At 46.8% G+C, this 25,886-nt stretch overlaps 1 protein-coding gene and 1 long non-coding RNA gene across 3 annotated transcripts in view; both read left to right on the forward strand.

Moving 5' to 3' along the window:
- Positions 1–19,812, forward strand: part of LOC111096256 — a 46,228-nt gene extending 26,416 nt beyond the window's left edge. Inside the window, exons 2-4 of one of the 2 annotated variants that reach the window (XR_005360752.1) lie at positions 16,492–16,690; positions 18,366–18,507; positions 19,697–19,812. This is a non-coding gene — a long non-coding RNA (uncharacterized LOC111096256). Of the gene's footprint in view, positions 1–16,491; positions 16,691–18,365; positions 18,768–19,696 lie in introns of those variants that run through there. The other variant, XR_005360751.1, reaches the window with a different exon arrangement.
- A 370-nt stretch (positions 19,813–20,182) lies between these two features.
- On the forward strand, positions 20,183–25,780 carry CORO1A (coronin 1A). Its single transcript, XM_038539910.1, has 11 exons — positions 20,183–20,341; positions 21,906–22,104; positions 23,280–23,402; positions 23,485–23,614; positions 23,702–23,886; positions 24,040–24,159; positions 24,378–24,482; positions 24,597–24,742; positions 24,858–24,915; positions 25,028–25,243; positions 25,559–25,780. Exons 2-11 carry the CDS (start codon positions 21,907–21,909, stop codon positions 25,661–25,663), a joined length of 1,386 nt encoding a protein of 461 aa, XP_038395838.1. The 5' UTR covers positions 20,183–20,341; position 21,906; the 3' UTR covers positions 25,664–25,780.
- Positions 25,781–25,886: the final 106 nt, after the last annotated feature.

Here is a 25,886-nt window from a genome sequence, read left to right on the forward strand (position 1 = left end):
GAGAGAGCATAGGCAGGGGGAGTGGCAGGCAGAGGGAAAGGGAGAAGCAAGCTCCCATCTGAGCAGGGAGCCTAACGTGGGGCTCTATCCCTAGGACCTGAGTTGAAGGCAGATGCTTAACTGGCTGAGCCACCCACACACCCCAAATTGTCTAATTCTTGATAAATTATTTAGAAGTTCAGAAGAGGAATAGCTTTCTGGTAAAATTGGGACCTCAGGGATATGGACTGGGTTGGAATAGGTAAAAGGAAGTGATGAGAAAACCAAAAGCCAGAGACTGTGAGTTTGCCTGAAATGAAGGGGTCAGGAATAAGAGTCGTGTGGAGAAGACCCCAAGGACAGATTATAAAGAAATCCCAAGGGCTAGGATAAGATTGGATTTTGTGCCAGATGAGAGTATCCTATCATGTTACTCAGCTTCAGAGTGTTGCAGGAAAACATTTACACGTTTGAATGTTGATAAGGACATTTACAAAAATAGATAAAATGTGATAATTCGTACCATTTCCTGAGAAGATTCTTGGTTGGTGTTAGTGATGTCATATGATTGCACCAGGTATAGTGTGAGTAAAAAGGTAGAAGTTCAGGATCTCAGGATTGTACCTGATGTTTGAGCACTGTAAATGCATTTGAAGGAAAAGGAAAATGTTTCCAAGGGCTCAGCAATGCCAGAGACATAAATATGAAACTCGTTTACCAACATGTGCAGCCACCTTTAGATTACACGACAGATTTGAGACAGAGCTTATCTGCTGCTAGTTTTTTGAAAAGGGGAGATCAGAGAGAAAGCGTAGAAAACAAAATACTTGTCAGTTCAGGATTTATCATTCTCAACAATCTGTGGAAGCTAATGGTGAATGTTTTGAACATTTGTCTCTAAATGAGCATGCTATAATATGATAACACAATTTTAATTTCAAGTGGAAGCACAAAGTTTTCTCCACTTGTTCAACTTCTAAACCTTTATAGGGAAAACCAAGCTGTACCCGAGAAAAAGCATGTGCCAACTCTGCTTGAACCAACAGATGGGATTAGTGGTTGTGTGTGAGCATTTTAGCATTACTCAGCATCAGCATTATCTCTTAATCTTTGGTGTGTTTCCTGGGTTTGTGCTTGGTTTTGAGGTGTTTTACAAATGTTGTGAACCCTGCCATCCCTCATCAGTGTTAAAAGTACTAAGGAGAAAGTGTGCTGGGAGCAATTAATAATCATAAGTCATAAGAGAATGGAGAATAGTCGTGTGTATGCGGGATGAATTTCTCCCCAATAGAAATCCATCCTGAAAAACAATGAACCAATGATGCAACCTGTAGAAATGGGTCACTCACATTAATCATCAAGAGAAGAGGAAAGGCAATTGTCAAATGCCTCCAAGGCCTGTTCACTTGATATTAGTTAGGCAAACTTACAGGCTTGGCTTGGCTAAGGTTCTGTGTGGAAACTTTAGTCATCTGACTGGTAGGTTCATATACCAAGGCCCTTCTGACATAGGCAGCATCCAAATGAATAACCAGGTGGCAAGTGTGGATGGGTGTGGCTGCAGGGAGATACCTCTGACCCCAAGATATCAAGGAAGGCGGTTTTCTTCTGCCACAGATGTCAACAACAATGTTCTGTAAAGACATCTGCAAGGAGGATAAGAGGAGCTTGTTCTAACAAGCTCATAGTCCAGTTTCATGGAAATGTATCTCAGGAATGCTAGCCCAACCCCCACTTACTTCCTTACAAATGAATGGATATGTGAATAGCACTTCAGAATCTAAACTGTTTCTAGAATAACGAGCTTCTTTATTAGTTACCAAAACTTTCTCTTCCAAATGGGACATGTAAATAGTATTTGGTGAGCATCCACGGTGTACAAGGCCCTGGGGAAGCAAAGGTGTAAGACTTGACCCTGCCCTGAAGAAGTTACAGCCTAAGGGGGGAATAATGTACGTAAATAGTTCATTGTAATACTTTATAAGTGTAGATATACACTATACTAATTATTATTATTATTATTATTATTATTATTATTATTATTATGTATAATGATGGAACTATCCAGAGGGTGCTATGGAACACAGACACGAAAGTCTTCCTGGAATAGGTGATGCTTGAGTGTAGTCCAAAAGAATGAGAAAGGTGTAGGAGGGAGAAGAAGGGAGATGAGAGGTAGCAGAGCGCGTGCAGGTTGGATATATAGCCTCTGGCTAATGAGTGACTCAAAGGTCTGGGCATGGAGGGCCATCCATACCACAGTAAGGAGTTTAGACTCTACTTGGCTTTAGGCAATAAAAGTCATTAAAAGGTTTGAAATGGGGTCTGCCATCAGATGTATAATTTAGGTATTCTATTAGTTTTCTACTGCTACCCTAACAAGATACTATAAACTTAAAGACTTAAAATAACACATATTTATTGCCTCAAAAATTTTATAGTTCAAGGTTGATGCCACTGAGTAGGAGGCCTGCCAGGAACTGACCAACTCTTTAAGGAGCCATAGTGTGTATATGTACACAGACAAAGGCAGAGGGGTGCATGGGATTCTGTGCCCAGGGATTATCCCCTAACTCCTGGGGAGGGTGAGGCCGGACAGGGACATCTCTGGGGTCAGTCCCAGATGAGGTGGTTACCTCCCCATCCTCCACTCTAAATCCAGGGCCCTCAAATGGGGTGGGAAAGCTGGGGTGGGGGCCCTCCTAGTGGGGTTTGGGGGGCAGGCTCCTGAATGCACCACAATTGCTGTATGAAATATTAAAAGTCTAAAGTGAAAAAAAAAAGTCAGGGTTGGCTCAACTGGTTTCTCTGCTCTGGGATTCACCAGGTGGAAATCAAGATGTCGGCCTGCTGTACTCTGGAGGGTCTGTGAAGAATCCACTTATTCAGATTGTCAATGGCATTGTGGTTGTAGGTAGGGGTAAGGCCTCTATTCCCTGGCTACTGGCTGCTGGCAGCCCCCTCATCTCCTGGAGGACTCACTCCTATGCTTGCACAGAGCCCTCCATCCCAGGGCCACCAGCATCATGTAGGATCTCTGACTTCTCTTTCTGCCACATTTCTCTGGCTTCTAGCTGGGAAAATTCTCTGCTTTTACAGGCTAATGTGATTACATTGAATAATGTAATCCATTATTAGCCTGAATAATCCATGATAATGCCTCTATTTTCATGTCTGTGGACTTAGTTACATCTGCAAAGTCCTTTTACCTATGTAAGATAACATATTCACAGGTTCCAGGGTTGAGTATGGATATCCCTGAAGGGGCATTATTCTGTAGTTTCCAAAGGGCAGTCCTTCTCTCACATCCATGCTGGTTTTCCTCCTATCTCCTTGACTACTTTAAAAAACAAAAATGAAAAAACAGCTTCACTGAGGTATAATTTACATTCAATCATTTATGTCCTCAATTTAATGACTTTTAGCAAATTCATGGAGTCGTGCAACCATTACCTCAATCTGCTTTTAGAACATTTCCATCACCTCAGAAAGATTTGCCACACCATTGGCTTGCTTTCTTCCTTTCCTTTCCTTTCCTTCCTTCCTTCCTTCCTTCCTTCCTTCCTTCCTTTCTTTCTCCTCCTTTTTAAAGATTTTATTTATTTATTCACGAGAGACACACAGAGAGAAGCAAAGACACAGGCAGAGGGAGAAGCAGGGTCCCCATGAGGAGCCTGATGCAGGATTTGATCCCAGGACCCTGGGATCATGACGGGAGCCAAAGGCAGATGCTCAACCACTGAGCCACTCAGATGCCCCTCTTTTTTCTTTTTAAGATTTTATTTTTTTAACAGAAACAGAGAGCACGTGCATCAGGGGGAGTGGCAGAGTGAGAGGGAGGAGCAGACTCCCCCCTGAGCAGGTACAAGGACCCCAGGATTATGACCCAGGCCAAAGGCAGATGATTAACCAACTGAGCCACCCAGGAGCCCCAGTCTGTTGGCTTTCTCTTTTTATTCTCTTGTTTAGGCTTATCTTCATTGGAATGCTTATGTTGGCCAGGACTTTTGGGAGCTATCTGGGAAATACATTAGGATATTCTTTACCAGGTGTGCAAGAATACACATTAAGTTGCTGTCATTTCATTTGAAATTAACTTCATGTTTCAACTATACTAAAAAAAGGCAATTTTTTTTTAGAAAAAAATTGTTGACACTGGTTACCTCAGGGCAATGAGAAAGCAATTGGTGGTGAATGATTAACTTTTTCTTTACAGATCTTTCAGGATTTATATATGTATTTATTTTTTAAAAAGATTTTATTTATTTATTTATTCATGAGAGACATAGAGAGGCGGAGACATAGGCAGAGTTCGGAGAAGTAGGCTTCTTGAGGGGAGCCCCACATGGGACTCAATCCCAGGACTCCAGGACCACGCCCTGAGCTGAAGGCAGACATTCAAATGCCGAGCCACCCAGGCGTCCCTTTCAGAATTTAATATACAATGAGCATGTATTGCTTTTGAGATTAGAAAATCTTCATTGTGAAAACATTGAGAAATTCTTTTCTATTCTGTGGCTGACCAAACTAAAGAAATGCTTCAAATGCAAAGAAACAGGAGCACCAGTGTTTTATGAAATGTCCCCCAACTCAGATAGGTACCAAGTCCCCCCATTCTTATACTTCTCTGGTCATCACCCTGACCTGAGTCATCAACCTCCCTGAGAGGGAGTTACCTGATGTTAGCACCATAGCTGGTCATAGCACCAGAGGGTTTGGGCTTGGGGGACAAACTCTGTTTCTTTAGTTGAGTCTTTGAAATAGAAGCTTCAAGAAAAAACCAGTTATAGGAATATTGGCAAGGCCAATACAAAATATTGGAATGGAGTAGTCGTGAAATATTAACAAATTTCCTAGACATGTTTAGGTTTAGAAACTGCTGTAAGTACTGTTTCTGTTGTTTTAATTTAAGCTTGTTTTTTTAACTTCTGCAGAAGGAAGATAGAAAATTGTGTTGGCTATCTCAAAAACTAAAAACTGTACCAGCTTTTTACAGTTTGAAGGAATTAAAGAAATTTTGAATGGGGAATCTCATAAATTTAATTGTAAATCAGGTTCATATATATTTCATAATTATTTTTTCAAAGATTTTATTTATTTATTCGTGAGAGACACAGAGAGAAAGGCAGAGACATCAGCAGAGGGAGAAGCAGGCTCGCTGCAGGGAGCCCGATGCAGGACTTGATCCCAGGACCTTGGGATCACCATCTGAACCAAAGGCAGATGCTCAACCACTGAGCCACCCAGATGCCTTATATTACATAATTCTTATAAAAAAAGGTTTATATTTTTAAATGGTAACAAAATAAGCTGACAGCAAGAGAGCTCTTATGTCTTTTCATTGAATAGAAGGAAAACAAAACATTTACTTCCTTAAAGTTAGGAACAGAGAGGGGCGCCTGGGTGGCTCAGTTGGTTAAGTATCTGCCTTCAGCTCAGGTCATGATCCCAGAGTTCTGGGATGTAGCCCTGAATCAGTCTCCCTGCTTAATGGGGAATCTACTTCTACCTCTGCTCTGCCCCTCCACTCGTGCTCTCTTTCTGGCTCTCTCTCTCCCTCTCTCTCAAATAAATAAATAAAATCTTTAAAAAAAATTAGGAACAGAGTAAGACCACATGTAATCTTTTTAAAAAAGTTTTATTAAAATATAATACATATTATATAAAGTTTACCTTTTAAAGTGTACAATTCAGTGGTTTTTGTCCCTCACTGTATTCACAAAGTTGTGTATCAATCACCACTATCTAATTCCAGATTTTTATCTCTCCAAGAACAAAACCCCACTCTCATCAGCAGTCACTCCCTATGTCTTTCCTACACCCTTCATCCCTGGCAACCATGAAGCCTAGTTTTTGTCTCTAGATTTGCCTATTCTGGACAAGCCAGATGGAAGTTTTTGCTAAACCTGATTAGTAATTCCTCGAGTCTATTTTTATAGATAGCTTTTCTTATCAGCAAAGTGAAAGAGATTTAAAACATAGTGCCTGGCCCCAGAAAAGTTATTTGAGGATCAACTGATTTATTACAGCTTCTATTTATTTAGAGCCAATTTGTTATTAGACACCTTGGGGACATTACTACTAACCTTACAGAAATAAAAAAAATTATGCAGGAATACTATGAACAAATGTATACTAGCAAATTAGATAACTTAGATGGAATGGACAAAGTCCTAGAAAGTAAAAAACTGCCAAATTTCAAGAAGAAATAGAAAAAAAGAAGAAATAGAAAATCTGAATAGACCTATAACAAGAAATTGAATTAGTAAAAAAAATAGCTTCCCATAAAAAGAAGCCCAGGCTCAAAGGCTTTAATGGTGAATTTGACCAAACATTTAAAGAAGAATTAATACCATTTCTTTTTAGACTCTCCCAAGAAACAGAAGAGGAAAAGAACATTTGGGAACTCTTTCTAAAAGGCCAGTATTAGCCTGATACCAAAACTAGACAAAGATATCAGAATAATTTTAAAAAGCTATACATTAATATTGTTTATGAATTTAGAGGCAAAAATCCCAACAAATGGGGAGATCCCTGGGTTGCTCACCAGTTTGGCACCTGCCTTCAACCCAGGGCGTGATCCTGGAGACCCGGGATCGAGTCCCACGTCAGGCTCCTTGCATGGAGCCTGCTTCTCCCTCTGCCTGTGTCCCTGCCTCTCTCTCTCTCTCTCTCTCTCTCTCTCTCTCTGTCTGTCTCTGATGAATAAATGAATAGGATCTGAAAAAGAAAAAAGAAAATCCCAACAAATGCTAGCAAACAAAATCCAGCAACTATAAAAAATATAGGCTTGAACATTCGTTGGGCAGCCCGAGTGGCTCAGTGGTTTAGCGCCGCCTTCAGCCCAGGGTGTGATCCTGGAGACCTGGGATCGAGTCCCATGTCAGGCTCCCTATATAGAGCCTGCTTCTCCCTCTGCCTGTGTCTCTGTCTCTCTCTCTCTCTGATGAATAAATAAAATCTTTAAAAAATATATAGTAGACTATATGACCAAGAGAGGTTTATCTCAGGAATGCAAGGTTGGTTTAACATCTGAAAATAAATTACCATCATATACTATATTATTAGACTAAAGGAGAATACTCCACATAATTATCTTAATATATGCAGAAAGAGACTTTGACAAAATCCAACACCTTCTCATGATAAAAACATGAAACTAACTAGAGGGCAGCCTGGGTGGCTCAGTGGTTTAGTACTGCCTTCAGCCCGGGCCTGATCCTGGAGACCTGGGATCGAGTCCCACGTCAGGCTCCCTGCATGGAGCCTGCTTCTCCCTCTGCCTGTGTCTGTGCCTCTCTGTGTGTCTCTCATGAATAAATAAATAAAATATATTTTTAAAAAAACTAGAAATAAAAGGGAATTTCCTCTACCTGATAAACAGCATCTATGAAAATCCTACAGCCAACATCATACTTAATGGTGAAAGTTCAGGAACAAGACAAAGATATCCACTTTTGCCACTTCTTTTTTTTTTTTTTAAGATTTTATTTATTCATGAGAAACACACACACACACAGAGGCAGAGCTACAGGCAGAGGGAGAAGCAGGCTCCATGCAGGGAGGAAGCCTGATGTGGGACTCGATCCTGGGACTTCAGGATCATGCCCTGGGCCGAAGGCAGGCGCTAAACTGCTGAGCCACCCAGGGATCCCCACACTTGCCATTTCTATTTGATATTGTACTGCATATTCTAGCCAGGAAAATTAGTCAAGAAAATGAATTAAAGGCATCCAGATCGGAAAGGAAGAAGTATCTCTATTTGCAGATGACATTATCTTGTATATAGACAATCTTAAATATCCACTAAGAAATGAGGACTACATCACTAGTCATCAGGAAAATGCAAGTCAAAACCACAGTAAAGCATCACCTCACACCTATTAGGATGATCATTATAAAAAAATGAAACTGGAAATGAGAAGTGTTGGTGAGGGTGTAGAAAAATTAGAACTCTTCTGCATTGTTGGTGGAAATGTAAAATGGTGTAGCCACTATAAAAACAGTATGAAAGTTAGAAAAGAAATAGAATGACCAAATGATTTAGCAATTTAGCAATCCATCTCTGGGTAATTACCCAGAAAGAATTTAAATCAGGAACTTGAAGAGATATTTGCACACCCAAGTCCATTTGCAGCATTATTCACAGGAGCCAAGATATGGAAACAACCTGAGTGTCCATTGATGGATGAAAGGAAAAAGGAAATGTGGTATATACATACAATGGAATATTATCCATCCATAAAAAAGAAAATCCTGCCATGCTATAACATGGGTATTATATTCACTTGAGGGTATTAAACTCATTAAGTGAAGCAAACCAGTCACCAAAAGACAAATACCGCATGATTCCACTAAATGCAATATCTAAAGCAATCAAATTCATAGAAACAAAAATTAGAATGTTGGTTGCCAAGGGCTGAGGAAAGTAGAAAATAGGGGATTGCTGTTCAATAGGTACAGAATTTCAGTCATACAGGTGAAAAGAGATTTGTTGTACAACACTGTGGTCACAGTTGACAATATTGTACTATATACTTAAAATTTGTTAACAGTTGGTCTCGTTAGTTATGTCTTTTTCACTATTAAAAAAAAACAAACAAACACCCTGGAACTAATTAATGAGTTCAGCAAAGTTGTAGGATATAATGTCAATATGCAAAAATCAATTATAGTATGGTCACTTGCAACAAATAATCCAAAAAGGAAATTAAGGAAACAATCAATTTATTGCACCAAGAAGAATAAAATAATCGAGAATAAATTTAACAAAAGAAATCTAAAACATATATTCTGAAAACTTCAAATAATTTTTGAAAGATTTTAAAGACGATCTAAACAAATGGAAAGACACTCTATTCTCATGGATCAGAAGACATAATGTTGTTAAATTGATCTACAGATTAAACACAAACCCTATCAGAACCCCAGTGGCTTTCTTTTTTTTTTTTTTTTAAGATTTTTTTAGGGATGGTTGGGTTTCTCAGTGGTGAGTGTCTGCGTTTGGCTCAGGGCGTGATCCTGGGGTCCTGGGATCAAGTCCCACATCGGGCTCCTTGCAGGGAGCCTGCTTCTCCCTCTGCCTATGTCTCTGCCTCTCTCTGTGTGTCTCTCATGAATAAATAAATAAAATCTTAAAAAAAAATATTTCATTTATTTGAGGGACACCTGGGTGGCTCAGCAGTTGGGCGTTTGCCTTCGGCTCAGGGCCTGATCCCAGCCTGGGGATTGAGTCCCGCATCGCGCTTCCCACAGGGAGCCTGCTTCTCCTTCTGCCTACGTCTCTGCCTCTGTCTGTGTGTCTCTCATGAATGAGAGACACATTTTTTTTTTTTAAGACTTTATTTATTTGAGGTAGAGAGTGAAAGAGAGAGCACAAGCAGGGCGTGAGGAGGGCAGAGGGAGAGGGAGAAGCAGGCTCCTTGCTGAGCAGGGAGCCTGGGATCATGACCTGAGTCCAAGGCAGAAGCTTAAGTGACTGAGCCACCCAGCTACCCCGACCCCAGCGGCTTTTTAATATAGAAATTGGCAAGTGTATTCTAAAATTCACATGGGAACTCAATGGGTTCCAGAATAGCCAAAATAATCTTGAAGAACAAATTTTGAGGACTCACAATTTCAAGACTTACTACCAAGTTACAATAATTAAGACAATGTAGTACTGGCATAAGGGTAGGCATATGGATCAATGGAATAGAATATAGAATCCAGAAATAAACTCATATATCTATGGTCAATAGGCTCTTCACAAGGATGCCAAGATAATTCAATGGAGGAAAAAGTCATTGAACAAATGGTTCTAGCATAATTGTATACACATATGCAAAGAATGGATTTAGACATGCTTCCTCATACCATACAAAAATTAACTCAAAATCAATCAAAAGCTTGCATGTAAAAGCTAAAACTGTAAAACTTTTGGAGAAAAACATAGGGATAAGTCTCCATGGCCTTGAATTTGGCAGTGGTTTCTTAGACATGTCACCAAAAGCATAAGCGACAAAAGAAAAAACAGATAACTTGGATTTCATGAAAATTTAAAATTTCTGATCTTCAAAAGATGCCATCAAGAAAGTGAGAAAACAACTCACAGCATAGAAAATAATTTGCAAATCATACATCTTATAAGAATTTATATCCAAAATATATCCAAATATCCCAAATATCTAAAATTTAAATTTGGTATTAAAAAGACAGGCCAGGGATCCCTGGGTGGCTCAGCGATTTGGCACTTGCCTTCGACCTGGGTCGTGATCCTGGAGTCCCAGGATCAAGTCCTGCATTGGGCTCCCTGCTTGGAGCCTGCTCCCCCTCTGCCTCTCTCTCTCTCTCTCTCTCTCTCTTTCTGTGTCTCTTATGAATAAACAAATAAAATCTTTAAAAAAAATAAATAAAAGACTAAAATAATAATAATAATAAAATAAAAATAAAAAGACAGGCCAGGGGCAGCCTGAGTGGCTCAGGCTGCAGTTTAGCGCAGCCTTCAGCCCAGGGTGTGATCCTGGAGTCCGAGGACCGAGTCCCATGTCAAGCTCCCTGCATGGAGCCTGCTTCTCCCTCTGCCTGTGTCTCTGACTCTGTGTGTGTGTGTGTGTCTCTCATGAATAAATAAATAAAATCTTTTAAAAAATAATAAAAAGGCCAATTGAGAGTAAACAAAAGATCTGAATAGACGTTGCTCCAAAGAAAATATGCAAAAAAAAAAAGAAAAGAAAAGAAAAGAAAAGAAAATATACAAATGGCCAATAAGTACATAAGGGAAATGAACATAAGAAGCACAAGAGATGCCTGGGTGTCTCAGCGGTTGAGTGTGTGCCTTTGGCTCAGGTTGTGATCCCGAGGTCCAGGATCGAGTCCTGCATCAGGCTCCCTGCGAGGGCCTGCTTCTCCCTCTGCCCATGTCTCTGCCTCTCCCTGTGTATCTCTCATGAATAAATGAATAAATCTTAAAAAAAAAAAAAAAAGGAGAAGCACAACGAGACTCCATTTCACACTTACTAAGGTGACTATAAGGAAGGAGTCAAATAATTACAAGTTTTAGAAGAAAGCAATCACTAGTGTATCTTTTCTTTTTTTTTAAATTTATTTATGATAGTCACACAGAGAGAGAGAGAGAGAGAGGCAGGGACACAGGCAGAGGGAGAAGCAGGCTCCATGCACCGGGAGCCCAACGTGGAATTCGATCCCGGGTCTCCAGGATCAGCCCCTGGGCCAAAGGCAGGCGCTAAACTGCTGCGCCACCCAGGGATCCCATCAGCGTATCTTTTCTTGTGAGTAAAGACATCTTTCCATGAAGCCACCCCTAATGATTTCTGGTCTCATTGGCTAGTTTGAGACAAATGATCATTTCTGAACCAATCACTAGCAGGAGCGATAGGGTTTCCATGATTGAATCATTTGGAGCAAAATGTTTCTGTTTTTTTTTTTTTTTTTTTAGGATTTTTATTTATTTATTCATGAAAGACACAGAGAGAGAGAGAGGCAGAGACACAGGCAGAGGGAGAAGCAGGCTCCACGCAGGGAGCCCGACGTGGGACTCGATCCCGGGACTCCAGGATCACGCCCTGGGCCAAAGGCAGCCGCTAAACCGCTGAACCACCCAGGGATTCCCAAAATGGGGGTTTTGGTAGGCAACCATCATAGCACCACGACAGACTTCCAAAGGAAATTCTGGTTCCTGTTACTAGAGTATAGACTATGAATAGGAATAGAATCACATCTATTCTATATGGTAATGATCGGGGAAAACCAACAAATGTCTACTTCACCATCAGAAACAGCTAGGATATGGTGAGAAAAATCATTGACTTGAATTTTGGACTCTGCCACTAACTTATTGGTGAGTTTAGAGGTTACTGGACTCTTTAGCCTTCAGTTTCTTCAAATGGATTTAGTCTTTCTAGCTTTAAAAAAATTATTTATTTATTTTTTTTTATCTTTCCAGCTTTTAAATAGTACTGCAATTGTGTGTGTGTAAATATTTATGTATGTATTTATATTTATATACATTGCCTTCTAGCAATGAAAAAAGGCACACATGCTTTTCTGAAATTCTGATAACAACATAAGAACAACTTTTGTAACTACCGTTCAGAATCTCATTACCCAATGGGACACCTGGGGTTGAGCACTTGCCTCTGGCCCGGGGGCATGATCCTGGAGTCCCGGGATTGAATCCCACATTGGGCTCCTTGCAGGGAGCCTACTTCTCCCTCCGCCTATGTCTCTGCCTCTCTCTCTCTCTCTCTGTGTATGTGTCTCATGAATAAATAAATTTTAAAAAATCTAAAACCAAAAAAATCCAAAATCTCATTACCCTAATATTCATGTACAATGAGACTCCTATATCATCAGAAACATAAAAGTGACTGTACCTACCTAAATCATGCAGTTTCATGTGTGTTTTTACCTGCCAGGCACTGTTCTTTCTTCCACCCTGATTTTACTTTGTGGAAAGTTTTGTTCAGACTCTAACTAATTGGTCTCTGGGCCTTAGTTTCATCCCCATAAAAAGAAGGAGGGGAAAAGGTCCCTTCTAGGGTTAATGTCCCAAAATTCTATTGAAGAACCTCCAAAGGAGACTGCAGGAGGGATTTGTATCAGTTGAAGAGACCCTATCTGGGGCTGACAAGGTTTTGGAATAAAATTCTCCCTAGAGCTCCCATGTGTGGTGAATTTGGTTCCAAAATGGAAGTTGGTCCGTGATGGGTCTGGTTCTTTGAAAATGCAACATGTTGGAAATAAATAAATCAAGCTGGGGCCTTCTTTGCTGAATGTCCTTTGCTTTATGTGCACATCACTTCTCCTTTTCAGATTAGTCAAAGCAGGCCCCTGAGCCTAGCCAGCAGGCTGTTTATCTCACTGTAACTCTGAGAACTGGAAAACCTGGAATGTATTTGTCTTCAGGCAACAATTAGATCAAGGGGCTCAGCAAAATCATCAAATCACTCTGTATCATTTTTGTCCCCACACCTCACTCCCACTTGGTTTTCCTTCGTTAGCCTCATTCTCAGGAAGGCTTTCCTCACATAGTGACAGAAATGACTCCAGAAGAAAAACACCCAAAGCTGACATTGATTGGTGCTACTTCCACTTCTGGACCAGAGATAATGGACAGGCACAAAACTTGGGTCCTCTAACCCAGTCCCTGGAGTGGATTCTATTCTGAAGAATAAAGGAAATGGGACTGACATGGTCAGAGCTGTGCATTAGGAAAAGGAGTCTGGCTAAGGGACAGGGATTGAAGGCAGTGGAGGAGATTGGGATTGGGGAGGCTCTTGGAATCATTCTGGGCAGAAGTGAGGAGGGGTTGAACAGGGATAATGGCAGTGGACTGGCCAGGAAAGAAAAATGGTGAAGGTAGAGTGTATATGAGTTGGTGGTTGATTAGCAGTATTGGGAAAGAAAGATTTTTTTTTTTTATTGAATGTTGGGCCCTATGCTGGAGAAATAAAACTCCAATATATGAATTACCTTGATAGAGAAAGGCACCAGGGGTCACTGGCACAGAGGAGAAAGGAAACCAGTCTAGGAGTGGCAGTGTGGGGGAGTGTGGGGCGAGGAAGGCTTCACAGAGAAAGGAGTTTCGACCGGTGTCTTATTTTTTTTTTAATTTTATTTATTTATTTATTTATTTATTTATGATAGTCACAGAGAGAGAGAGAGAGAGAGAGAGGCAGAGACATAGGCAGAGGGAGAAGCAGGCTCCATGCACCGGGAGCCCGATGTGGGATTCGATCCTGGGTCTCCAGAATCGCGCCCTGGGCCAAAGGCAGGTGCCAAACCGCTGCGCCACCCAGGGATCCCTGGACTCGTGTCTTAAAAGGATAAGTAAGGTACAGAAGAGTTTGGTAACAAACACAGAGTAAGAGATTTCAGTCCTGTGCCAAGGGCAAAGAACAGAGTCCAAAAAATTGCTAGCCAGAAAAACCATATCCAAACCAAAGACATATTTAGTTTTGCTCATATAACATTTTTAGAAATTTTTGAATTAGCTGCCAACATGAAAGATCTGGAGCTTTCATATAAAAATCCATATTTCTAACTTGTCTTGAAAAATTGGGTTTAGCTTCACAGGGCCCACATTCCTGAGTGGTAACAAAGGGCTAGTGCAGCCACAGCCCCTCCACTCTCTGTTGTAGTTCACCTGACCCACATCAACTGCTCATTTTACCCTCCAGTCCTCTGTACCCCATTCATTAAGATAGCTGTAAAATCTCTGACTCTCCACTGCATCAAAAGGAAGAGTCAAATTCTTCTCCCCTGGAATCTGGGCTGGTCATGTGACTGCTTAATAGTAGAATGTGGTAGAAGGACCCCTGTCCATCACCTGGCTTACCATCTTGAGGTGCTCTCTCTTGGCACACTCCCTCTCAAAACTCTAGAACACACTCCCTCTCAAAACCCTAGAATAATGAGAGTCTAACGCTAACTCTGAGCACTAATAGTGTTAAATTTTGGAGTATTTTACTCTGCAACAGGTAACTGGACCAGCTGCCTTTTCTCTTCCCCTTGTAGACATCTGAGGGTCCAGCCTCTGGACCAGAGGAGTGAGGGAGCATGTTGGGTTTGGGTAACGATGAATAGCAAGACCAGAAGAGGAAGATCAGGATGGGCTTTATACATGGTGCTGGGGGAGTTTCAGCTTTTTTGTTTGAGGAACTGATAGGGTTTTGTAGGGTAGGCATATTATGATCATGAAGGTGACTCTGGCCATGCCATTAAAGAGGAATCAGAGTGTGGTCACTAGTCAGAGAACTAGTGCAATGGTCCAAGCAACACAACTCAGACAGGGGTGCTGGGCACAGAGGGAAAAGGAGAGATTCGAGGTCAAGACCTCTTCCTCTGGGAGGCCCTCCCTGAAGTGCTAATAGGATGTGCAGGTCGAGACGTCAGAACTATGGAACACAGCTGCAGATGTGGATGAGATAGTGTGGGGATTCTGAGAGCCAGAAGAAGCAGAGCCCTGGGAGCACTCCACAAGCCAAGCAAAGGGAGTTGCTCTGCAGGCAGTTGAGAGAGAGAGCTGCAGAGCAATGCAGAGAAGCAGGAGAGGGACACCAAGAAAAGTAGTCAGGGGACATCAGATGATCACCAAAACAGTTGATTTCATGATCAGGTTATCGGTGGCCTTGGTGAGGGCAAGTCTGTGTCTGATGGTGGGAACTGGAGCCAGACTCACATAAGTGGAGGAGTAAATAGAAGATGAGGAAGTGAGGGCAGTAAGCGTAAACAGCTCTTTCAAGAAACTTGATGGTGAAGGGCAGGAGTGAGATAGGGAAGTGGTTTGAAGCTGCCAAGTTGAAAGAGGCTCCCCCAAAGGCGCAGAGCCTTTGTACACACCCAAGAGAAGGGGTCCGTGGAGAGTAGAATTTGGCAGTGCAAGGGTTGAGGGACAGAGTGAGGCTGCTGAAGAAATGGGGTGTGTCCTAAGAAGGAGGAGTGATCCCAGGGCCCAAGTAGGACATCTCTGTGGTGACAGTCTCTGACTATTTATAGGGACTGGAGGTGCTGTTGCTGGTGGGAGTGGAGGGGCTGAAGGAGTTCTCACTTCTTTTCTCCATAAAAGAGGAGTGATGATCATCTCGTAAATGTGAGGAAGGCAGCCTGAGCAGACGGCCAGCCAGAAGCGTCTGGCAAGGTTGGCTTAGGCCTGAGCCTGTGGGAAAGGCATCCTTATGTGCCTCCTGCAGGGACTCGTTCTTGAATGTGGGTCAGAGCTGAACCTACAGGCAGCTGGAAGACCAGCTGAGAGGAGGCTGGGGAGCCAGAGGAGCAAGGGACCAGACTATCAGAGGGACCCCTTGCACGTGAGACCCCATCAGTTCTTTGCTTAGAGACTTGTGTGCACTTCTCCTTGTCTTAGGAACAAACTCCTTAAGAAGACATGGGTTGAGGGATCCCTGGGTGGCGCAGCGGTTTGGCGCCTGCCTTTGGCCCAGGGCGCGATCCTGGAGACCCAGGATCGAATCCCACATCGGGCATCCCGGTGCATGGAGCCTGCTTCTCCCTCTGCCTGTGTCTCTGCCTCTCTCTCTCTCTCTCATAAATAAATGAAAATTGAAAAAAAAAATTAAAAAAAAAAAAAAAAAAAGAAGACATGGGTTGAGAGCCCTCCTGATCTGCCTCCTGCTGATCCTCCCAGCTTTACCACCTTCCCCTTCACCCCAGGCACCTGAGGCTTTGGCCAAGGTGAAGAGCTCACCATTCCCTAAAATGTCCTTGTCTCTTCCTTGCCTTCACTGGAATTACTTTCCCCTTCTCCTTTCCCTTCTCTGTTTGGCAAACTTTTATTCAAAACCGAATTTTATTTTTATTTTTTTAAAAATATTTTATTTATTCATGAGAGGCAGAGACATAGGCAGAGGGAGAAGCAGGCTCCCTTGGGAGCCTGATGTGGGACTCAATCCCAGGACCCTGGAATCATGACCTGAGTCAAAGGCTGATACTAAACTGCTGAGCCACCCAGGCATCTCCAAGACCCAGTTTTTTTTTTTTTTTTTTTTTTTTAAGACCCAGTTTTAATATGGCGTCATTCATCCATTGCATCACCTATGGAGTGTCCACCGTGCTTCTTCCTGGCTTGCCGTCCCACCTGCCCTTCAGCTTGTAAACCCATCTGCTCTGAGAGGGTTGCCTGGACAGTTTGAATGGACTCCTGGGTTCCAGAGTCAGCATATTTGTATTTGAATCCCAGTTTGCATGACCTTAGGTAAGTCATTCATCTCCTCTGAACCTGAATTTCGTCACCTGGAAAAGAGGAACAGTAAAATAGCTCACAGGGCTCCTGAGACCCCAGCAATGGAATGTTAGTGCTGCACTGGGTACCTAGTGCTGCCTGGAGAAGTCAGGACTCTTTTGGTTTTACGTGACAGATGCTAATTTAAAAAATCTTCTTTTATGGTTGAATCAGGATCCAAAGAAAGCCCAAATATGACAGTTGATTGACATTTTTAAAGACTTACTGTTTTCCTTCCTTTTCTTTTAATGCCATTTATTTGTTGAAACCAAGTAATTTGTCCTATAAAATTTTCACACATTTCTAGATCCACACATTTTCACATTGTAGATGTAACTGCTTCCTCATGGTATTATTTACCCTGTTATTCTATCCCCCTTATTTCATACAGGCTAATAGAGCTAGAGGCTTGATTAGATTCAAGATGCTGGTGATGATGATAATGATGATTTTGGTAACAATACTACAGAGGTACTACTACATGCTTATTGCATCATTTTATAGGAGATACATAATGTCTGCTTATCCTACTTTAAGTGATGTTAAGATTGACTGCTGAGTCTTTTTTTTTTTTTAGGTAATCATGTAAAGGTGAACATAAGAAATTGCTAACATTTTTTAGGTGTAATTATGTATTACATAATGGTATTGTGCTTGGGTAAAATAAAAATCCTTATGTGACATACAGTTACATGGTGAATCTCAAAACATGCTGAATGAAAAAAGCCAGACCCATACTGTATGATTTTATTTGCATAGAAAATTCTATACTGACAAAAAGCAGATCAGTGGTTGTCTGGGGCCGAGGATAAGGATTGGTTGTAGAAGGGCATGAGGGAAATTTTAGGGGAGATGGAAATATTTCATATCTTGATTATGGTGACTATTACTTGGGTATATACATTTGTCAAAACTAATGGAACCATGCACTTAAAATGAGTGTGTTTTGTTGTATGGAAAGAAAGATGTATTTTATTGGAAACAAAGTTGATCTTTAGAAGGAAAAAAAAAACATGGTTACAACACAAATAAGAAAAATCCATTCAAAATAGCATCAAAACTATAATATGCCTATTGGGGAAAAAATCTAATGAAATATAAGACCTTTACAGAGAAAATTATAAAATTATATTAAAGGACATAACAGAAGACATAAATATGTGGACAAATGTACTACATTCATGGATGGAAGTCTCAATATCATTCCTTAATTAATCTATAAAGTTAATTCAATTTTATGAAAAATTCTAAGAGATTTTATTTATTTTTTAAAGATTTTATTTATTTATTCATGAGAGAATGAGAGGCAGAGACACAAACAGAGGGAGAAGCAGGCTCCACGCAGGGAGCCCGACGTGGGACTCGATCCCAGGTCTTCAGGATCACACCCTGGGCTGAAGGCGGCGCTAAACTGCTGAGCCACCTGGGCTACCCTCTAAGAGATTTTAAAGGAGTCTTTATTTGTTAGAAAGGAATACTAATGTATTTAAGTTGAAATGCTGTGGTGTCTAGGATTTGTTTTGATGGATTCCAAGAAAATAATGTGGAAGAAGAAATGAATCAACATTTGGCCATGTGTTGATAATTGTTGAAGCTGAGGGATGGGTACACATTCTAGAAAGTGAACAACGCTGTGCACCTTTTACAGGTGAGGAAACGTCACTTTCCCCAGAAAACAAGACATGGTGAAGCTGCAGTTCTCCAGCTCTGACTCCATCATGTTCTACAGCCTCTTGAGGGCAGTCCTGTCTCTCTCCATAGTGGATGTACCCCTCAGGACTCTTTCAGTTGTAAGTGCCAGAAATCCAACTCAAAATTAATGGCTTATGTGGAAAAAAAATTTATGTGCCAGAATATGCACTGTGACAGAAAGGTTAAGGAGTTCAGGCACAGCTTGATCCAGGTACTCAACTGATGTCAAGAATATGTCAGTCTTGGGGATCCCTGGGTGGCTCAGTAGTTTGGCACCTGCCTTTGGCCCAGGGCATGATCCTGGAGTCCCGGGATCGAGTCCCGTGTCGGGCTCCCGGCATGGAACCTGCTTCTCCCTCTGCCTGTGTCTCTGCCCCTCTCTCTCTCTCTCTCTCTATCATGAATAAATAAATAAATAAATAAATAAATAATCTTAAAAAAAAAAGGAATATGTCAGTCTTCATATCTCGATTCTGCAGCTGTGTGGGCTGATGATTGCCGCCAGCTTTTCCTAGATGGTGACCAGATGGTCACTACTAGTGCCAGTCTTATAGCCAATCTTATAGCCGGTCTTATAGCTTTTTCTTGCAGCTTCAACCAGTCTGCTTCTGATTACATAGCCTTGAATCAAGTGCCCATCCTTAAACCAATCAAAAAAGATTGCTTGACTGGGGAACTGTGGCCCTGTGCCCACCCTGGACCCCCTCTTGAACTTCAGGGACTGCCAGTGAGGAAAGGTTGGTCCCCCAAAGGAAAATCCAGAGGTGGCCGTCAGTAAAGAGGGTTTGGTAAGATGGTGGGCCAGCAACACCCAACAGATACACTGTCCCAGCGCCCCTCATACGGAGCTGTCAGCCCAAATACCCAGTGATCATGGGGAGAGCCAACATTTATTAAGCACTTGCTACACCCAAGAGGAGGTGCATAAAGCTTTGCTTCCCCCTATAACCTCTCGAGTTAGGTAGGACTCTTACAGAGGGAGAAACTGAGGCTGAGGGAGGTTAAGTATCCTGCCCTGGTCACTCAGTAGTGTGACAACCAGGAGCCAAACTCAGCAAGCATCCTGATTCTGGAGTATGCCTCTCTTGCCCTCTGCATTGCCACCTCCCTGACGCCTTCTCCAAATCCAAGGGCGACGATGGATTCCTCCTTCCTCTTGAGTGTGCAGTCTGGCTTCTACTCTGCTTGGCATCCCTGGAGCCCTCCTCTCCTCTCCCTCTGGGAGGCTGAGAGCCCTCTGGGGGCAGGAACCTGACCCTGACTCATTGACCTCTGCCGCTCCTGCAGGAAGAAGCCTCCAGAATGCCAGAGTAATTCATTTGTTCCCTGTGAGGTAGGCGAGGCAGAGGTGCTCCAGGGTGAAGACCTGAGATGGCAGAGAAGTGACTCTCCCGAGGCCACGGTTTGTAAACGGAGGAGCCTAGACGAGACCCCAGGGCTCCCCTCCTCTCGGTTCCTCGTCTGGGAGTGGTGGGGGGGGGGCGAGGAAGGCAGCTCAGCCTTAGCTGGGGGTGGGCGTGGGGGCCTGATGGGCGCTTCTGCGAACGCCAGGGACAGGATGGTGAGTGGGCTGGGGACGGACTGAAGGAGGGAAGAAGGAACAGGGTATTTTTGCATTTTGACATTACAAAAGTGCCGATTAGATTGTCAGCGAGTGGCCGGCAGCATCTGTTTGGGTTGGGAGTTGGCAGGCGCGGCGGAGCGCGGCGGAGGGCGGGGCGGCCGCGGGCTGGGGGGCGGGGAGCCCTTCAGGAGCTCCGCCCAAAGGGGCGCTGCCACCCCTAAGGAGGCGGGCAGCGGCGCTTCTCATTCATTGTCTTGACAAGAGCATCCTCAGCGGGCAGCCTCTGGCTCCGCCAGCGCCTTCCTCCTCCTCTTCCTCCTCCTCCTCTCCCTCCTCTATCCGGGGGGTCCCTCCTCTCTCAGCGGCAGGTAAGCCCGGGTCCCCGGGCGAGGCGCCGGGCATCGCTGCCCTGGGCCACCTGTGGGGCAGGCGTGAGCCGGGCGGGAGGCGGCCGCGGGGGCGGCGGGGCTGTCAGCGCGCGGCGGGGACCGGGGACGGGGCCGTGCGCGCCGCGCGTGCAGGGGGCTCGCCGGGGGGCAGGGGGTGCGCGGGAGGGTCCGTCTGCGCGTCCGGGGCGCCGTGAGCAGGCGGGGTGAGGGACCACCGCAGCCAAGATGGAGGTGGGGGGCGGGGGGCTGGCTCGCGCCGGAACGGGCGGCGGGGGCGGGGGGGCAGGGTGGGGTGAGCCGAGCGGCTGCCCTGAGCTCCGAGACAGGAAGGGGTTGAGAGCAAAACAAGAAAAGACCAAGTTCCCCTTTCCGCGGTTTCTGGGCCTGGTACCTGCAGTGGGGGAGGAGGCGGGTGGGGCGATGGCTTCCTGTTCCCCAGCCTTGGCTTCGGGGCTACCCTCGCTCCAGGCCCAGGGTCTGACCCGGGACTGATCCCTCTGGCCCCGGACTGCTTCTCCTCACACGTGCTCCTCACCTGCTGTCTGGGCAGGTGGGCCCGGAGCCTCCCGGAGCCGACCAGGGCCGACCAGGGCCGACCAGGGCAGCGGGGTGCCCCGCGAGAAGGGCCAGGGCCAAAGGCAGTCTAAGGGGTGAAACCGAGGAGGGGGTAGAGGCCTGGCGCCCACGCTGAGCAGGGAGGTGATGCAGTTGGGCTTCAGGATGGAGCCTGGAGCCTGGGGAGCCAGAGGCAACACCATCCTCTTCAGTCGCTCTCTGACCAGCCAGGTGGGAGAAGCCCCGCTGGACCTCAGGGAAATCAGTGCCACCTCTCCCTGTGCATAGTTCCAGAGCAGGTGGAAATGGCACTTAGGGGCACCTGCTCAGGCAGACTCGAGAGGCAGAGGTGTGGGGAGGAGAGAGTGGGACCCAGGCCATTTGCCTGTTTCTGGTGCCCAGACACCTGCTGGGGAGGCCACCCTGCCTCTGATGACCTGCCTCCTGGGCAGGTCAACGTGCTGCTTCCCCCTGGATGCCTAGCCCCGTGCCAGGAGGTGAGGGAGGCCAGCCCTGCCCCTGCCTTCAGGAAGCTCTCTGTGTGGGTGTGAGCAATGTGAGCTGTGGCTGCTGTGATGGAGTGAAGCTACCCTCCAGGCTGTGCCCCCAGAGGGTGGGAGGGTGAGCCATGGAGAGAAAGGGCTGTGTCTGGCAGCAGCCGACAGATGGGCTCTTGGTGCTACTGCCCCCACCCCACCCCCAGGCTCTGGAATAGAGGCTGAGGGTACAGACCAGAGGCCTGGGTGGGCAGAAAAGGTAGGCCTTGCAGGTTTGCCAGGAGTGACAAGGGGTGAGGAAGGTGAGCATGAGGGCAACAGGATGGTAGTTACAGAGGACGGAGCAGGGAGCCCAGGAAGATGCTGGGGAAGTTAGCTGAGACCCTAAACACCAGCTGAGGGGTGTCCTGGGGGGACATGGGGAACACTCTAAGGTCAGAGTCAACCTGAAGGGAGAAAGGCCCTCAAGCCCACGTGCCCCTACCCCCCAGGATGAGCCGGCAGGTGGTCCGCTCCAGCAAGTTCCGCCATGTGTTTGGACAACCAGCCAAGGCTGACCAGTGCTATGAGGATGTGCGTGTCTCACAGACCACCTGGGACAGTGGCTTCTGTGCTGTCAACCCCAAGTTCATGGCCCTGATCTGCGAGGCCAGTGGCGGAGGGGCCTTCCTGGTGCTGCCCCTGGGCAAGGTGAGCCCCTGGAGTCCTTGGGGCAGTAGTCTTCCACTTGAAGGGGCCTCTGATCCTGATTAGGTGACTGTCACCAGGCCTTCTGGGGCTGCAGCATTGTCATATGTAAAACTGAGCTGGGCCACATGAGCCTTAAGCCTCCTCCAGCTCCAACATGCAGTGGTCGCATGGAAACTGAAGCTCAGGTGACACCAGAAAGGTCATATAGCGAGTCCTGCAGACCCAGGGCCAGGTGTCCCAAGTCTTAGCCCAGGGACTTCTCCCCTCTGGAGCACAGCCTGGGCTCCATGGGGTCTGGGCAGACCCAGTGGTGCTCACGGGGTGGGAGGGGCTTGGGGCCAGGCCAGTCTGAGCCCCCATCACCCTCCAGAGCTCCAGCCAGTTCTGGCCCCGGGCTACAAGCAGGGAGGACATGAAAGGCCCTCTCCCCTCCCCCAAACCTGCCTTCCCTCTGCTTCTGCTGCTCACAACCCCCCTTCCGCTCTGTTGACCCCCACCCCCAGCACACTCCTTTGCCTTGAGGGGTGAGACAGGAAGGGGACATGGGCCCTAAGTTGTTACCTTAAAAGGGCTGATGAAAGCCAAGAGAAGAGGAAGTGGTTGTGGGGCGAGAGCTGGGTGAGCTCTTCACACAGGAAGCCCTGTGGCGGCAGCTGTCCCCGGAAGCAGCCATTTCCAAACCTTTGCTCCTGCTTGGGGCCAGTTATGACAGACTTCCCCAGTCCCTATCCTATTGGAAGGACCCATCCCCATTCCCACACTTCCTGGGGAATCCTACCCTTAATACAACCTCCCCTGCCCAGGGCCCTGGCCTATCATCCCCTGGGAAGCCTGGTTCAAGGAAGCTGGGGTGGGAGTGCCAGCCCTCAGGGCATCGGCAAGAAAGTGGGGGTAGAGATGTCAGGAGTTGGCCAGTAAGGCAGGACTGGGGCCCAGTGTGTCCCTGTTACCCAGCCCTGCACTCCTGTTGTGCACTTCTCACGGCCAGCCCTTCTGAGTTGCCCTGACACCTCTGGGATGGGGGTGGAAGACCAAACCCTCCCACCCTAGGGCCTGTCCCACCTCCCAGGGACTCCACTGCCTTCCTCTCTGGGCCTCTCTGAGGGGTGTGGGGAGGTTAGATCTGGTTCGGTGAGCAAAAGCCCCTCCCTCAGAGGCTCTGCTGTGCTCCCTAGACTGGACGTGTGGACAAGAATGCACCCACGGTCTGTGGACACACAGCCCCCGTGCTGGACATTGCCTGGTGCCCGCACAATGATAACGTCATTGCCAGTGGCTCCGAGGACTGCACAGTCATGGTGAGTAGTGGGGGGCCGGGGGAGCTGTAGCACTGGAGCTGACATCTGGAGCCCCCATGTGTCACTCGCCCCTTCTCTGCAGGTGTGGGAGATCCCTGATGGGGGCCTGACACTGCCCCTGCGGGAGCCTGTCGTCACCCTGGAGGGCCACACCAAACGCGTGGGCATCGTAGCCTGGCACCCCACAGCCCAGAATGTGCTGCTCAGTGCAGGTGCCTGTGGGGAGAAGAGGGGTGGGCTGGTTGCCTGACAGCAAAGGTGGGAGGCTCATGGCTTCTGACACCGGGGATATCACCCAGGTTGTGACAACGTGATCCTGGTGTGGGACGTGGGCACCGGTGCAGCTGTGCTGACGCTGGGCTCCGATGTGCATCCGGACACAATCTACAGCGTGGACTGGAGCCGAGATGGCGCTCTCATCTGTACCTCCTGCCGCGACAAGCGCGTGCGCATCATCGAGCCCCGCAAAGGCACTGTTGTGGCTGTGAGTTGCCATGAATCGTGACCTCTGACCCTAAGACTTTTGCCCTCCCACATACCATCAGCCAGGTCCCTAGATGCTGCCCTCTCTTGCCCTCAGCTGGAGTCTGGTGCTTAGGATGTGTGTACCTGACTGGCCACCTCCCTTTCCTTCCAGGAGAAGGACCGTCCCCATGAGGGGACCCGGCCTGTGCGTGCTGTCTTTGTATCTGATGGAAAGATCCTGACCACCGGCTTCAGCCGCATGAGCGAGCGGCAGGTGGCGCTCTGGGACACGGTGAGCGTCCAGTCGGGAGCAGCCATCAGGCTGGACTGGAGACTTAATCCCTGCCCTGCCACTTGCCTGATCCTATAGAGCCATGGGCCTCAGTTTACCCTCTGTGGGATGGGGTTTCCGCTGGTTGTTCTGTGAGGGCCCTCCCTGAGTCCCTGCCCAGAGCTCTTCACAGGCCCGATTTGGCCTAGTTCATCATTCTGTCTCACCCATCTCTACAGAAGCACCTGGAAGAGCCACTGTCCCTGCAGGAACTGGACACGAGCAGCGGCGTCCTGCTGCCCTTCTTTGACCCTGACACCAACATAGTCTACCTCTGTGGCAAGGTGTCCTAGTTGGGCAGGGGTGGCCGGAGGGAGGGAGGAGGGAGGAGGGCTGGGAAAGGAGCAGGCTGGAGGAATCTTGGTGTTGATCCTGGGGTGTGCGTCCACCGCCTGCAGGGAGACAGCTCTATCCGGTACTTCGAGATCACTTCCGAAGCCCCATTCCTGCACTATCTCTCCATGTTCAGTTCCAAGGAGTCCCAGCGGGGCATGGGCTATATGCCCAAGCGTGGCCTGGAGGTGAACAAGTGTGAGATTGCCAGGTGACTGACCCCTGACCCCGACCTGAGCATGCTCCCTGGGCAGTGCTGACCCCATGCGGACCTTCAACTCCAGCCGAGCATGCTGTGGGCACCGCTCACCTTCTTATTCCCACAGATTCTACAAGCTGCATGAGCGGAGGTGCGAGCCCATTGCCATGACCGTGCCTAGAAAGGTGATGCCCCCATGTCCCTTCCTGAGCCCTGGGCCAGGCACTGAGCTTGCACAGGTGCAGGGTAGCCGTGTGGCCCAAACACTCTCTTAACCAGCCTTGGCCTTGCCCACAGTCGGACCTGTTCCAGGAGGACCTTTACCCACCCACCGCTGGGCCTGATGCTGCCCTCACGGCTGAGGAGTGGCTGGGGGGCCGAGATGCTGGGCCCCTCCTCATTTCCCTCAAGGATGGCTACGTGCCCCCAAAGAGCCGGGAGCTGAGGGTCAACCGAGGCCTGGATACCGGGCGCAGGAGGATAGTGCCAGAGGCCAGTGGGACCCCCAGCTCGGTGAGAAGTGGATGGGGACCTGGGAGTCAGGACGGGAAGACGGATAGGGCAGGGGCTGCTACTGAGGTGGTCACTGTCTTACTGGAAGGAGGCTGATGTTTGGGCCGTGCTACATTCACATTGGGGATCCTCTGCGGGTAATCCTGAGGCCCCAGAGAACAGGTTTCATGTTTACTGGCTTGCAGCTGTCTGGGCAGCAGCTGACTGAGAGACAGAAGGGCCAAGCCCTGGGGCTCCTGGTAGAGGGGAAGGGGGGTGCCTGCATGAGGGGAGCCCAGGGTGGAGCTGGTACTGATGTGGCGCTGGATCCCCCAGGATGCCATATCCCGCCTGGAGGAGGAGATGAGGAAGCTCCAAGCCACAGTGCAGGAGCTACAGAAGCGCTTGGATAGGCTGGAGGAGACAGTCCAGGCCAAGTAGAGGACCCTAGGGCCTCAGCTGGGGCCACGGTATCACCTCCCTCCCTCCATTCACACCCTTCTCCTCAGGCCACAATGGAGATACAAAATAATAATAAAATGGCTTTATTTTCTGGTACCTCTGACTCTGATGGTCACATGAATGGAGGGTCTGCTGAACTGACTTGCCCTCGAACTTCCCCCTTGGTTACCTTGATGAGATTGGTCCATCGCAGGAGCTGGGG

Source organism: Canis lupus, chromosome 6, assembly GCF_011100685.1.
Source record: "Canis lupus familiaris isolate Mischka breed German Shepherd chromosome 6, alternate assembly UU_Cfam_GSD_1.0, whole genome shotgun sequence".
NCBI lineage: Eukaryota > Metazoa > Chordata > Mammalia > Carnivora > Canidae > Canis > Canis lupus.

Bases quoted from the DNA above. Each gene is read 5' to 3' on its own strand.
- CORO1A (XM_038539910.1), top strand. From the start codon at position 21,907: ATGAGCCGGCAGGTGGTCCGCTCCAGCAAGTTCCGCCATGTGTTTGGA. The intron at 24,160-24,377 runs GTGAGCGTCCAG...CCATCTCTACAG, and splicing joins AGGTGGCGCTCTGGGACACG to AAGCACCTGGAAGAGCCACT. The intron at 24,743-24,857 runs GTGACTGACCCC...TTATTCCCACAG, and splicing joins AACAAGTGTGAGATTGCCAG to ATTCTACAAGCTGCATGAGC.